The sequence below is a fragment of the Hakea prostrata genome, chromosome 3 (genome assembly GCF_041222555.1).
Source record: "Hakea prostrata isolate BN-2017 chromosome 3, UWA_Hpros_2, whole genome shotgun sequence".
In the NCBI taxonomy this organism is placed as follows: Eukaryota; Viridiplantae; Streptophyta; class Magnoliopsida; order Proteales; family Proteaceae; genus Hakea; species Hakea prostrata.
Window position 1 is genome coordinate 61,987,399 of NC_142602.1, and position 14,386 is coordinate 62,001,784.

General features: G+C 41.8%; 1 protein-coding gene across 1 annotated transcript; it reads left to right on the forward strand.

Moving 5' to 3' along the window:
* The first annotated feature begins 695 nt into the window (after positions 1–695).
* LOC149022685 (UPF0481 protein At3g47200-like) lies at positions 696–2,951 on the forward strand. The gene is made up of 2 exons (XM_089147330.1): positions 696–837; positions 1,060–2,951. Exon 2 carries the CDS (start codon positions 1,095–1,097, stop codon positions 2,577–2,579), a length of 1,485 nt encoding a protein of 494 aa, XP_089003456.1. The 5' UTR covers positions 696–837; positions 1,060–1,094; the 3' UTR covers positions 2,580–2,951.
* Positions 2,952–14,386: the final 11,435 nt, after the last annotated feature.

Sequence of the window (14,386 nt, forward strand, 5' to 3'; positions counted from 1 at the left end):
CACCTTTTTTTTGAGTGAGATGGCCCCCAGACAGTAGAAATGACCTCCAATTCTCCACCAAGCTCACTAAACTGTTATTTTTACAATAAGGAGTGTTATTGATATATTCGCACTCTATACAAAGACTTCATTGAAAAATCAAATAATTCAAAAGACATTAATTTTAGAAAACGGTTTAAGGGATAACGCTAAAAATTTAACTATCTATCACAATTGAATTTTTGAATTTTTACATAATACTCGTCGATATCAAATCGAAAGATCGCAGGAACATAAATGTCATCACATGCTCACTATGAGTGTGTCGAAAGTCGAGAGTCAATTAATGATTTGTGTGAAAGATTTAAAAAAATATTAAAATAGACCCTACTAAAATGAAAGCTTCCAAATTTTCTACCAAGCACGACACACCTTTTATTGAGGGAGATGCCCCAAAAAACAGGTAGAAACGGTCCCCAATTCCCACCTACCTTCATGTGAATAGACCCCATAAAAAAGAAAAAGCTACACGTTTTTCGGATGAGATGGGCTCCACCAAATATTAGAAAAACTCTCAATTTTCTGGCAATGAGACATTTTAGATGGGATGGGGCTCCACTAAGATAGAAATCTCTCAATTTTTTTATTATTTCAGCAAACCCACTTTTGTTTTTTAACCTTCTCAGTTGGCCAAGTATGTGACATGTGGAATTTGACTATTTCCCCGCGCAGCAAATCGTACAGTAGCGAGCTTAGCTAGTTGTTTCCTTCTAGCTTCTTCGACGATTGCTTTAAATCCAAAAGCTAGAGTAGTTGAAGCACAAATTCGTCCACCTGAGGCTTGTTGAATCTGCATCTGTAAGTGTTCAATGATTAAAGAGTTTCGTATAGTTTTTTTTTTTTTTTTCTTTTCTGTAAATAAACTAAGTAAAAACTTTGTGAAATGTATGGATGCTCTGTAAAGATGTAAAGCTTCTATATGTTCTTGTTCTTTGCCTTTGGTTTTGTTTAAGATAATATGACTGCATTGTTAGTACATCTTTGTGAGAGTTTCTGAACTTTTTTCTTTCCCTGTTGTAGCTACGACTCTCTGATCATTTCCATATTGCTGCTGAATGGCCAATTCTGGTGAAATCAGGATACCGGTTTTTCATGAGTCCATGAGGCAAACAAGAGAGGATAAGATCGGTTCTCTTCATTTGATAACGGCCAATTTTGGTTCTTCCAGTGATCATTCTACTGCATCTAGAGGGGTAGAATTAGAAGAAGAACATGATGAATGCCCACTTAATGATGTGATCAAAAGAATGGTGATCAAACCCATGGATGAAAAACTAAAAGAGATCAGTTCCTTGCATTCCTCCTATGATATATATACAGTTCCCCCACAGCTTCATGAGTTAAATCCCAAAGCCTATACACCTGAGTCAGTTTCAATTGGCCCTTTGCACCACAAGAAGGAAAACCTACAGTCCATGGAAATACATAAGCTTCGGTATCTAAGGTGTCTTCTAAACCCAGGTCACTATGAGAGAAAAAATAATTGTCCTCTAATTCCACGCCAAGGGAAAAGCTTGCAAGATTATTTCCAGGCTGTGAGTAATCTGGAACAAAAAGCTCGTAGATGTTATTCAGAAACCATTTGCTTTACAAAAGATGAGTTTCTGAAGACGATGGTGGTTGATGGCTGCTTTTTACTCAATTTCTTCCAGATTCTTCTGTTGAGGGAGAATGATCATTTGGCATCAAATGATTTATGGGCATGTCAAATCAAATGTGACCTGATTAAGCTTGAAAACCAACTTCCCTTCTTTGTCCTGGAGAAACTCCATGACATAGTCTTTGAACCACTGCCAGATAGCTTCTCCTTTAGTCATCTTACCAGTTATTGCCTCTTAAACTTGTTTGCATCTGGACTACAAGGCCCAAAACTCAGTAACCCTCGAGATTTAATGTCAATACCAGTGCCAAAGGGTGGAGCAAAGCATCTTGTTGATCTTTTACGTTCTGCTCTCATCCCAGCATCTTTGATCAAGATGGAAAAGCACACTGGAAAGCCTAAACGGCTTTCACATTGTGCCTCAGAACTGAGGAATACTGGTGTTGAGTTTCAGTCTAGCTCTCTCCAAACATCTTTATTTGACATAAGGTTCGAAAAGGGAGTTTTGACAATCCCAACTCTCTCTATTCTTGACTCAACAGAAACAGTCCTCAGGAACATTATTGCATATGAACAAGGTTTGGACAGAACTGATAGGCACTTCACAGCATACGCGGCGTTCATGGATGGCCTCATTGATAGTGTGAAGGATGTGAGGTTGCTAGAGCGTGGGGGAATTATTGAAAACCACCTTGGTAGCCCTGAAGCTGTGGTGGACTTATTTAACAACATCACCAAACATGTCATCAACGGGAACCCTATTTTCGCTGATACTATCACTGAGTTGGAGAAACACAGCAAGAAACCATGGAATAGATCCAAGGAAATTTTGATGCGAGACTATTTCAACACACCATGGGCACTAATTTCATTTGCTGCTGCAGTGTTCCTCCTCATATTGACTGTCGTTCAAACTGTATGTTCCATCTTACAGTTTTAATGAACAACTCCTTTGCTTCAACTGCATCACACTGTCTGTTGCTCCTTCTTCAGTCTATTAGTTGTGTGAGGATATACTAGTCTTCAAGTGTGTAAAATGTAAGTGCGTGCGTGCGTGTTTATGAGTGGCAAGTTTCAATATTTTGTCTGAGTGAACTAAGTGGTTTCAGTATCCCCCTGTACTGTGTATAGTCATCAGAGGGAATAACATGTTATGCTTTTTGTGGAAGCTTTTGCAGAATAATTCATGACTTAAGAAGAACTAGGCCTCTCGTTTTTCAGTTGCTTGAAGAATCTAATGTTATGTTGCACCCGAATTTTTATACTCAAGACTTCGAAGATGACCCACACCTGACGTATTTCAGTGGGCGATTTGAATGACCGAATTCTTCGATCGATATGTAATGGAAGTAGGTGGCTTAGTAAACTTGACCTGCTGAATCAGCCTGTCTACCCGATTAAAATCTATAAATACGTATTTATATATATGTTCTCCTATGAGGCTTGGTAAAGTGTCTAATTTGTCCACCCCGAGGTTTTTAGTGGTGATGGTAACTTATTACTTACATTTGTTAGACAATTTTCACAAGTTCTTCATGTGTCTACTGAAAATTCTGATTCTACTCTTCCAGTTGACTACTACTCAGGCCCTGTTTCTTTCACACCTAACCATCGTTCTACTGGAGGATCAAGGTCTGGTGGTGGTTGTGGCTTATCTTATATGGTGATCCTACCATGACTGCTGCTAAAGTTAATCCTGGATAAAATATTCACCAATGAATCACACTAGCTGAAATAATGAAAATGAAATCCAAATGCATGGTAATTGAATTCGGATTCGGGAATATTTGGTAACAATCTATTCTGTCAATATTAAAAAGTCAATAAAAAATCAGTCAAAAATTACAGTGGAATAATTGATTGGATTCCCGGAAGTAAGGACTCGCAACAGTTTGGCTACTCTCCATAGATAGATAATACCGATCCTAGGGCTAATATAAAAATATCTACCTTTAACTTTAATGAAACCCATAAAACTCAAATCCAATTGGAAAGAAAGAAAAAAAGGATCGTTTTCTTTCATGTGTTTGTTGAGAAAACCTGCAAACCGAAATAAAACCCGCATAACTCTAAGTAGTCATTAACATGGTCTCAATCTTCTTCCTCTCCTCCCTTTTTGATATTAGAGAACCAGGTTTTTCCATTTTTGCGGATTCACAACAAAGAAGAAAAACTACTTTTATTCTCAAAGGGAAAGGATGGGATTTTTTTCCCGTTTTAATCTCCTTGTTCCCTGATATTTGACTGCTTTGCGATTTCTTCTCCATCACCCACCTCCATGAGACTGCTGTGCAATTTCTTCTCAATCACCTATCTTGTTGAAGTGTATCAATTCTCGGATTTGAGTTCGATTCAATTGGGAAGATTGCATTCAGAAGACTTTAGATCCATAGTTAAAAAAAAGTTAAACAACCAGGGTTTTTCATTTTACAGATTAAGGGACACAAATATTCTTTCAAAGGGGAGAGATGGGATTTTTCAAAGGGGAGAGATGGGATTTTAAACCAGATATTTGATTGGTTGGTTTTTCATTTTACTCAGCGAGTTTCATTCTACTTTGTAGGTTCACCAGCAACACGAAAAAGGAAGAAGACTGAGTTTTTTTATTTTTTATTTTCAAATAGAGTTTTGGTTTTAAGGGTCTATTGGATTATCAATTGTAGTAAAATAGATATTTCATATTAGCCCTTAGATCGGTATTATCCACAGGGCACCTTCTCAGATTTCCTCTCCCTAGGAGATATCCTTCTTGTAGAGGAACTGAATCTAAGACAACGATATGAGCTTGGGCTAATAATTGGTGCATTAGAAGAACATTGGTTTCATTTTGTGAATTTAGTGTTTTTCAGGGAGTTTCTATAAAATAAAAAGAAAGAGAGTTCTTGAGAATGTCTAATAATAAAATAGAGTTTTTTGGATGGCATCCCTTATGTGGGGCCTAAATTCATGATTGCCCCCTTAAGGAGATATATTCCACGGCACCTCCTCTAAACAAAATTCAAAATTTCAAGTTATCCCTCTTAACTGTCAAGGGTTTTGACTGTTAAATTGAGTTTGAATGAGTATTATACCCCCTCGATGTAAATCAAAATACCCCTATGCAATTCTTTTTTCACTTCCTTCCCTTTACTCGTTCTCCTCCGCCTCCGACTCTAGCAAAAAACTATGTGTTAGTATGTGTCGGATCCCTCTCCTAAACAATGGTAACAACCTCAACGAAAACAAGATTTCATACCTAGCGTCTTGGCGGTGCATCGAGCTTCACTACCTTTTTCACCATCAACGGCAATAACAACGCCAGTGGAAACAAGATTCCCTTTGTCGACACAGGGCAGCTACCCATAGGGGAGGCAAATGCAAAGTCTCAATTTTTTTGGACTAAAAATGACATAAACCAAACCTCAAGGGGTCCAAATGAAAATTACCCAAAAAAAAATAATAATAATAATAATAAGGGCAAATTGGTCATAGAAACAATAATTTTACCTTATACTGATTTTTTCTATAGCACAGTGGTGGCAGATGCAAAGTCGCAATTTTTTTAGACTAAAAATGACATAGACCAAACCTCAGGGATTCAGATGAAAATTACCCATAATTAATTTGAGGACTTATATTACAACATAAGTTAGGTATAACTCAAATACCTTAACATCAATATCTCTTCAATCTTCTTTAGATCTTAGATGGCCTAATCTTTCAACCATTGCAAGAGTACACCATCAGTCATTTTACCTATTTCTGTCTCTTTTTTTTTTTGTATCTATACTCCATGGCCTAACCCTTACTATAAAGTCACTCCAGTTGCCAGAGGGTGAAGCAAAGGATTTTGTTGATATTTTAGGATATGCATTAATCCCGTCATCTTTGCAGAAGATGGAACAAATGGGAAAGGTTAAATGACTTACGTTTTGTGCCTCGAAACTGGCAACTGCGGGTGTCAAGGTTTGGAAGAAGGAGAAGTTTGATTCTCTAGAGATATCTCCATTTGATGTAGAGTGCAACATGGACAATGGAGAACTGAAATCCCATTAATCACCATCTTTACGGAACATAAGTGATACTTAGAGACCTTATTGCCTATGAATGAGGTTTAGACAACCGTGAGCGTTTCTTCACAGCCTATGCAGCCCTCATGGATGGCTTGATTGACACTATCAAAAACATAGAGTTGCTAGCTAGAGCATCCCGGGGTAATAGATAACAGCATTGGAAGCTCCGAAGCTCTAATGGATTTATTTGACAACATTACAAAACATGTTTTAATTGGGAATCCTTATTTCTTTTCTCTTTGCTGGAGACCGATGCACAATCATGAAGAACCCAAGCAAGACAAACTCACAACGACAAGGAATTTACCGTGGTTCGGCAAAATTGCCTATGTCCACCAGAGAGAACAATAAAATCCCCCATTTCCATAAAATCTCTCTACATCACTCTTTACCTTATAAAGTGCTATTGTTTACTCGAGCGCTTTCTTTTTCTTCTCCGTTATCCCATGGAGACTATTTAGGAAAATCCAACATTTAATCCTCATATAGTTAAAACTTTACTCAATAATTGACTAAAATCCTATTCTCATTACAATTAATAGTCAAACTCTAATTACATGGACCTACAAAATACAAAACATACCCAAACTTGACACTGTTATCAGCCACTTGGAGGACTACTACAAGAAACCTTGTAATCAATTCAAGGCAATTTTGATGCATAACTATTTACAATTCCAATTTGGTCCTAAAACTAGATTTAAAAACAAGTTAAATTTAAGGTGGATATTATCTATCAAGCGGTGTGACACTTTATCCGAGTGAGTTTAACCAGAAGATGGGATGAATACACAATTGAAATATCTTTGCAACATCTAGGAGTGGATGACTTCCCAACTTGCCTTCTATCACACCGACATAATCAAACTTTGAAGGGCTTAATCTCCTTGCTACTGTGCCTCAAGGATGTATAACATAGATGAGAGGCATGAATGTGTACAATGTAAGAGATTGAGAGCTTAATCTCTTGTAATAGTTGTGTGACCGTTGGAGACTCTCCATACATTAGGGACCAACCATGTGCCCTTCTGTTTTAGTTTAATCCTTCTAAGCAACTCTTAAGTCCAAGTTGACTCCACTTAACATGTTCTAGATATATCTAAATAATGGTAGAATGAACGTGATACATGAATGCATATAAATTTATATGTGTGCACGGTGTTTTAAGTGACACTTGCTCCACTTCAAAGCGGTTGATCTTTTCTTTTTTTATCTTCAAGAGTCTTAATCCACACACTTCAACTTTATTATTGAGTCTTGGGTTTTGGCCTTCATTTATGGCTTTTGACTTCACTCATTTGTGTCTTGATCGGCTTTTCTTTGGTCCAATTATTTTGATTTGATCTAACTAACACATCTTAAACAAAACATTAGAGCCTTGTGCAATCTGTTATTATCAAAATTAAATAGGGACTGATGTAACAATTCCCTACACGTAGCCCTTTACGTCTATGAGCTCGGTGGACACATAGAGGATGAAGGAGAACATATTTATTTATCTCCTTAGGATAAGTTTTATTTAGAATTATTATTGTTGTAGATAATTTGGAGATTGATATTTGAATTTTTGAGAATTATAGATTTTTATGGATTTTTCTTTTTATTTTGAGTTCGAGTAAATATTGCTACAATCAGTTATGTTTTTGAGGTGATTTTACCCTCTACATAACCAACAACAGATAAACCTCTCAATGGTTCACTAGATAAATATTGTCGAATCTTAACAAGTGACGATTTTCTCCATAACATGGAAATGAGGGTGTGTTACACATAAACAATGATCAAAGGTGAGATATAAAATTCGGCTATGGTTAAAGTCTGCATCAGAATTTTGGTTCGAATAGAAACAATCAACCTTGTGGAACCCATCATGAATCAGACGAAAGCAACCGAATATTAGTTTGATTGCTGGTCGACATAGGAGGTTGAGTCAATAGGTTAGATCAGAGCCACATTCAATCATTTCTCAAGAAAATAAAAGAGAAAAATGAATTGAGACAATCGATCTATATGCATGTTGGGTCTCCCCATTTCATGAGATATATATAGGACCAATGAGAAAGTTGTGCCATCTGTATATCCCATGAAAGGTGGAGTTCTATTCTCATTTATACCCATGTGTGAGTAGAGAATCTAGGCTCAAAATGAATAATAAAAAATAATTTTATAGATTAAAATAATTATTTTAAAAATTATTTCAAAGTATACCTCTCGTGATCATGACCTCAAAAATAAAATAATTCTATTGCACTTAAGTTCTACCGGTAACCATAGTCCTTTGGTTGTAAAGATCACATTGATCTGCACCAAAGAACCGCTGTAACCAAAGTTGACAGGATCACCTATACGGCAGAGTTGGATGGCAGGTCTGACCCTGCTCCGCACTTTCGCTGCTACCATCGCTACAACTGTAGGAGTTTTGTGTCCGCCCTTGAGGCGTGCTGTATGTCCCCCTCTGTGGGTGTTGTCTGTTTGTCCCCCTCTGTGGGTGTTGTATATCTGTCCCCTTATGTGGGTGTGGTGTGTTTATTCTAAGGGTTTTGTGGACATGTTCCATTTTGGGCTTGACCCAACCCTTATCCTGGCTGACCCTGTCTATTGCATGTATGACAGTTTGGTCTTTTTCCGCTCCTTGGTTTGTTTCGAACCTTGTGTACTAATGTAGTTGTGTTTGTACTTTTTTTTATTTCTGAATGAAGTACTGTTTACCAAAAAAAAAAAAAAAGATCACATTGATCCGAGATTAAGGATGTCAAAATGAAAAAAAAAAAAACGGTTTGGGGTCAAATTGGGGTAGGGCGGGGAAAACGGGGGGGGTTTTGATCTTTTTGGTTTTGTTTTTTTTTTTTTTTTTAATTGAGAAAGAAAAAAGGGGTTTTAGAATAAAAAAAAAAAAATTCTTTTTTTTTAAGTAATGTTTGGGTGTGGTTTGGATTTTTTGAGTCGGATATTGAGATGACCACCTTAAGAGCTCTCCAACCAAGTTGGAATAACTGAGATGCCTGCACACACAAAGAAAGCAAGAACGGTCCGGCCTAGTTTTGGCCGGGGAACCGCCTCCGACGCTCAAATCAGCCTAGGTAACAATAAAGGTTCTTGAGAGAGTTCTCAAGAACGTAATGAGTAAGTACTCAGATGAAAGTTCTCGTTACCTTTCTCCATGTTGGAGGTAGGTTTATATAGAAGTTACCTGGAGGCGGCGATTCCTTAGATTCCGGATCGATAGTTGAGGAGTGAGTGTAGTGGAATAACGGCTCCTTCTTTGTCGCACCTGATATCGCCGTTATGATGACTCACCTCCCCAATTCTCGGAATAGATATGCTGAGTGTTTATGAGTAACTAACTCTTCTTGACTTAGTCAAGAGAGTCTTCTGAGAAATGCTAGAGTTGGATATTTTTCCCAAGTGTGGCACTTCTCCAACGAAGAAATGAATCTGCCAAGATGGAGGTGTCTCTCCCGAATGAGGCCCTCGGGACCTTCTTTAGGGAAGAAGTGAGTCATCTCATATGGGAGGTGTTTCTCCCGAACGAGGCCCTCGGGACCTTCTTCAAGGAAGAAACCAGATGACAAAAAGAGAGGTGTATTTGTCCCGAGTGAGGCACTCGGGACCCTTTATGAGGGAAGAGAATCATCAACCCGAGGGAGGTGCATCTCTCCCGAGGGGGGGTGCCTCTCTCCCGAGCGGGGTGCCTCTCTCCCGAGCGGGGGTGCCTCTCTCCCGAGCGGGGGTGTCTCTCTCCCGAGGGTAGAGGATCGGGACCATATTTCCCCACAACAGAGCCCCCCATTCCGTGCGATTGACTTCTCGAACGTATGGAATGTTACTCCCAGGCTTCTTAGAAAATTTTCTTTCTTCTTGGAGAAACTCTTAAGACGTCGTCTTGAATGAGAGCCATTATTTCTCCAAGGCCTTCGCAATTCCCAACCGTCGTACTAATTCACATTTATTGCTGCTCTTGATATGCGAATGGTCGTGTTATCTCGGCCGTTGATCTATTCGATCAAGGGCCGTTTGATTGAGATCTTGAGTCCCTTAATCTTGACCGTTGTGTCTGTTCATTGCTGGTCGTTGGATTGCGACCTTTCATGTGCCAGATCTCAACCGTCGCTTTGCTTGATTCACAGCCGTTGGATGTGTCTCTTCATCTTCCTACTCCTCACTATAAATAGAGGTTCAATCCTCATTTTCAATTTTTTGCTTGCAAACTCCCTCTGAAGTCCCCTGACCGCGTTGCTTGCTTTCTCCAACTCGCTATTCCAATCTTCAAACCAGTAAGTTTCTCTAACTTTTCTTCATTTCTTTCCTTTGTCATTTCCTTATTATGGATAACTTAAGAAAAGGCAAGGAAATAGCCCGAGCCCCTTCCCGACTGGAGGTCCCGACTGCCACGATCTCCAGTCCCGAGACGTCTTCCCGAACCCAATCCATGCATTATTCTAGTGAAGATGCTTTCTCTGGCTCTTCTCACTCTCGTATTGTGAGAGCGATCACGACTTAGCTAGGGACGACCCTCTTGACCAAGAACCTCTTTGCTCCGACTTAGGAACGGACTTAGTCAACCTTGGTCTTTCTATGGATTCTTCGGATGAACGGGAAGTTGATAGTATTAATCAATCTCCTAGTAAATTCCGCGTGAGTCAGAGACATTATTCGCCTCGCCCACCCCTTTCTCGTCCCCAAGATTGCCACAATCGCTGGCTCCTTTTATTTTCTCCGAATTGCTTTCCGAAGAAGCAATTCTCGAAGAAAGGAACAAACCCAAGACGCCCTCTCACATTGACTATAACCTCAAGTCTTCGGGTCCCGAGTTCTATCCCGGAGATCTCAGCCCCAAATATCTCCAGCGTCTAAGGGATTTCTGCGAAATTCCAAAAGACTATCTCTTTCAGCTCCCGTCTTCTTCTAGTCGGGTTGGAGAGCCCCCGAACGGGGCCTTCTCCCTTTACTACGATGCCTTCTTAGGAGGTCTTCGCTTTCCCGTTCAGAAAATTTTTGAAGACCTTCTCGTCCATTACGGAATTTCTCCCTCCAACCTTATTCCGAATAGTTAGAGAAGTGTTTCTTGCTTTGTTGGTTTTTGTCATAATGTGGGAGTCGAACCAACATTCCCCCTTCTTCATCGTTTCTTTGAAGTTAAGAGTCAATCAAAAGGGGGTTGGCTCTCTCTTCTTCGTCGGGCAACCGACGCTGTGGAATGGTCAGGCAACATCATTTTGCCGAAGTCTATGCCTACCTCCACCAAAGGGTGGAGACATCACTTTTTCTTTTGTCAGCCCCCAGTTCCGCCGCCATTCCCAACTTCTTTTGTGAAGAAATCCAACTCTGATCTTAAAAGACTCAACAATCCCATTGAATTATCCGCTGCCGAAGAAGCGGCTTTAGAAAAGATCATCCAAGTCGGCGGAGATTCAGCCGCAGTTCACGGATATTTACCTGAGTATCCGGCTGCTCTTCAGTTGTGGGGCTTTTCTCCGGGTGAGCCCCTTCTTCATTGACATTCTTCAATTTTGTATATTTTTCTTATCTTTGCACTTTCTCGACTTTCTTCGTTTGTTGTCGCAGTTGTCTAGCAAATTGGACATCGACGCTCTTCGGGCATTGACAACCGGGAATGTCAAAGAGGCTTTCGCCCAAAAGCCAGCGAAGAAAGGTGGTGCTTCGGACACGGGTCCCGTTGTCCAAGCTCTCGGCGCTCCGGGGTCGTCCAAGCCTTCGGGCAAGAAGACCGCGGAGAGCGTCTCCTTGGGAGGGGGGCCTCCCGAGATAGGTATTCCCCGGGCCTCTCCCTCAAGCCGCTCGGGAAGGCCCTTGAAGAGGGCTCGGGAGAGCGAGAAGGCTGCTGAGGAGGACTCCCCAAAGTCCCTTGTCTTCGTTCCCGGCTGGGATCTGACTTCTTCGGACACCGTGCTAGGGGACTCCAACACCGCGCATCTTGGCTTCTTGAGGGGATGATCCCTTCGGACCGAAAGTATCTGAAGGATCTTTCGGACGACAAATTCTATGCCAACGCCTACAGGTAATTCTCCATCCTTAGTCCCTCATAGTTCTCCAAGTGATTTCTTTAACGTGGTATTCCGTATTTTCTCTAGGTTCTTCTCTGGAGGGGCGCATTACATGGGCGAGTGCTTAATCTGCTCCGAGCACTTGAGAGATCAGCTTCGAGAGCTGAAGGAAGATCAAGAACGCACCGCCGCAGAACTTTCTGAGTCTATTAAGACTGTCAGGTCATTGAAGAAACGTGACGAAGAAAGGGGCTTGAAGCTGAAGGAGATATCCCAAAGCAAGGCGGCTCTCCAGGGGGAACTCTCCGAGGCCAAGGAAAATTTGGAAGAGGCTCTTCAAGAAATGGAGAAGTTAAGGCGTGAGAAAGCTGAGATGGAGTCCATTGCCGGGCAACTTCGCGAAGAAGTCCGAGTCGGTAAGCTTCCCGTCAGTGCCGATGAGGTGCCCGAGGTGGTCCAGAAAGAGATCATCACTTCTTACCTCGGCACTTCTCAGTTCAAGAATCTCCAGGTGGCTCTCTCTGCTTCGACCTACCGTCTCGGGCTTAATGACGCTTTTACTGCTGTTCTCCGACGGGTCGATATTCCTAACCCGAAGGAATTAGGCGGAATGCTAGACGGTAGAGTTTATGAGACTCTTAAAAGAGCCGTACCCGAAGGGGTTGTATGCCAAGAACCCTTCAGCCCTCCCGACCCTTTTCTTTATGTTGATGATGATCAAGCGGGGGGCTCTGGAGAGAGTCTTGAGAAGGAAGCTCCCGGTGGCGACGGGCTTGGTGAAGACAATCCTCCCGAGCTTGAGAATTCTCCTGAGAAGTGAAAGACTTCAACCTTTTCTTCCTTCCGTTTTCTGAGAAACGTTTGGAATTTTTATAAACAATGTTTGAATTTTGCGCAACTTTGCGCTTTCTCTGTAATATTTGTCGTTTGAATTTTGCGCAACTTTGCGCTTTCTCTGTACTATTGGTCCCTTTGGCCAAATGTTTTGAATAGTTGCGCAACTTGTTGTTTTCTTCAAACTGAGGCATTAAGCTTCTCTGTTGACTGGTCCCGTGTGTCTTCTCCCTTAGCGTAATGCCTTAGGGGTTGATGATATTTTGATTTCTCCCAAGCCTTTATTACAAATGGTCCCGAATATGGTCCCGAATGAAGGACTTGGGGAGAAATGTATCTCATGGATAAAATTCCATCTCATGAGAGTCTCACTTGGATTTTCCTGAGAGGTGGGGAAAACTCCCGAGTGGCTACCCGAGCGAGGTCCCGAGTGTAACGCTATTGAATAATTCCATCTCATGAGAGTCTCACTTGGACTTTCATGAGAGGTGGGGAAAACTCCCGAGTGGCTACCCGAGCGAGGTCCCGAGTGTAACGCCATTGAATAATTCCATCTCATGAGAGTCTCACTTGGACTTTCATGAGAGGTGGGGAAAACTCCCGAGTGGCTACCCGAGCGAGGTCCCGAGTGTAACGCCATTGAATAATTCCATCTCATGAGAGTCTCACTTGGACTTTCATGAGAGGTGGGGAAAACTCCCGAGTGGCTACCCGAGCGAGGTCCCGAGTGTAACGCCATTGAATAATTCCATCTCATGAGAGTCTCACTTGGACTTTCATGAGAGGTGGGGAAAACTCCCGAGTGGCTACCCGAGCGAGGTCCCGAGTGTAACGCCATTGAATAATTCCATCTCATGAGAGTCTCACTTGGACTTTCATGAGAGGTGGGGAAAACTCCCGAGTGGCTACCCGAGCGAGGTCCCGAGTGTAACGCCATTGAATAATTCCATCTCATGAGAGTCTCACTTGGAATTTCATGAGAGGTGGGGAAAACTCCCGAGTGGCTACCCGAGCGAGGTCCCGAGTGTAACGCCATTGAATAATTCCATCTCATGAGAGTCTCACTTGGAATTTCATGAGAGGTGGGGAAAACTCCCGAGTGGCTACCCGAGCGAGGTCCCGAGTGTAACGCCATTGAATAATTCCATCTCATGAGAGTCTCACTTGGAATTTCATGAGAGGTGGGGAAAACTCCCGAGTGGCTACCCGAGCGAGGTCCCGAGTGTAACGCCATTGAATAATTCCATCTCATGAGAGTCTCACTTGGACTTTCATGAGAGGTGGGGAAAACTCCCGTGTGGCTACCCGAGTGAGGTCCCGAGTGTAACGCCATTGAATAATTCCATCTCATGAGAGTCTCACTTGGACTTTCATGAGAGGTGGGGAAAACTCCCGAGTGGCTACCCGAGCGAGGTCCCGAGTGTAACGCCATTGAATAATTCCATCTCATGAGAGTTTTACTTGGACTTTCATGAGAGGTGGGGAAAACTCCCGTGTGGCTACCCGAGTGAGGTCCCGAGTGTAACGCCATTGAATAATTCCATCTCATGAGAGTTTTACTTGGACTTTCATGAGAGGTGGGGAAAACTCCCGAGTGGCTACCCGAGCGAGGTCCCGAGTGTAACGCCATTGAATAATTCCATCTCATGAGAGTCTCACTTGGACTTTCATGAGAGGTGGGGAAAACTCCCCCCGAGTGGCTACCCGAGCGAGGTCCCGAGTGTAACGCCATCGAATAATTCCATCTCATGAGAGTCTCACTTGGACTTTCATGAGAGGTGGGGAAAACTCCCGAGTGGCTACCCGAACGAGGTCCCGAGTGTAACGCCATTGAATAATTCCATCTCATGAGAGTC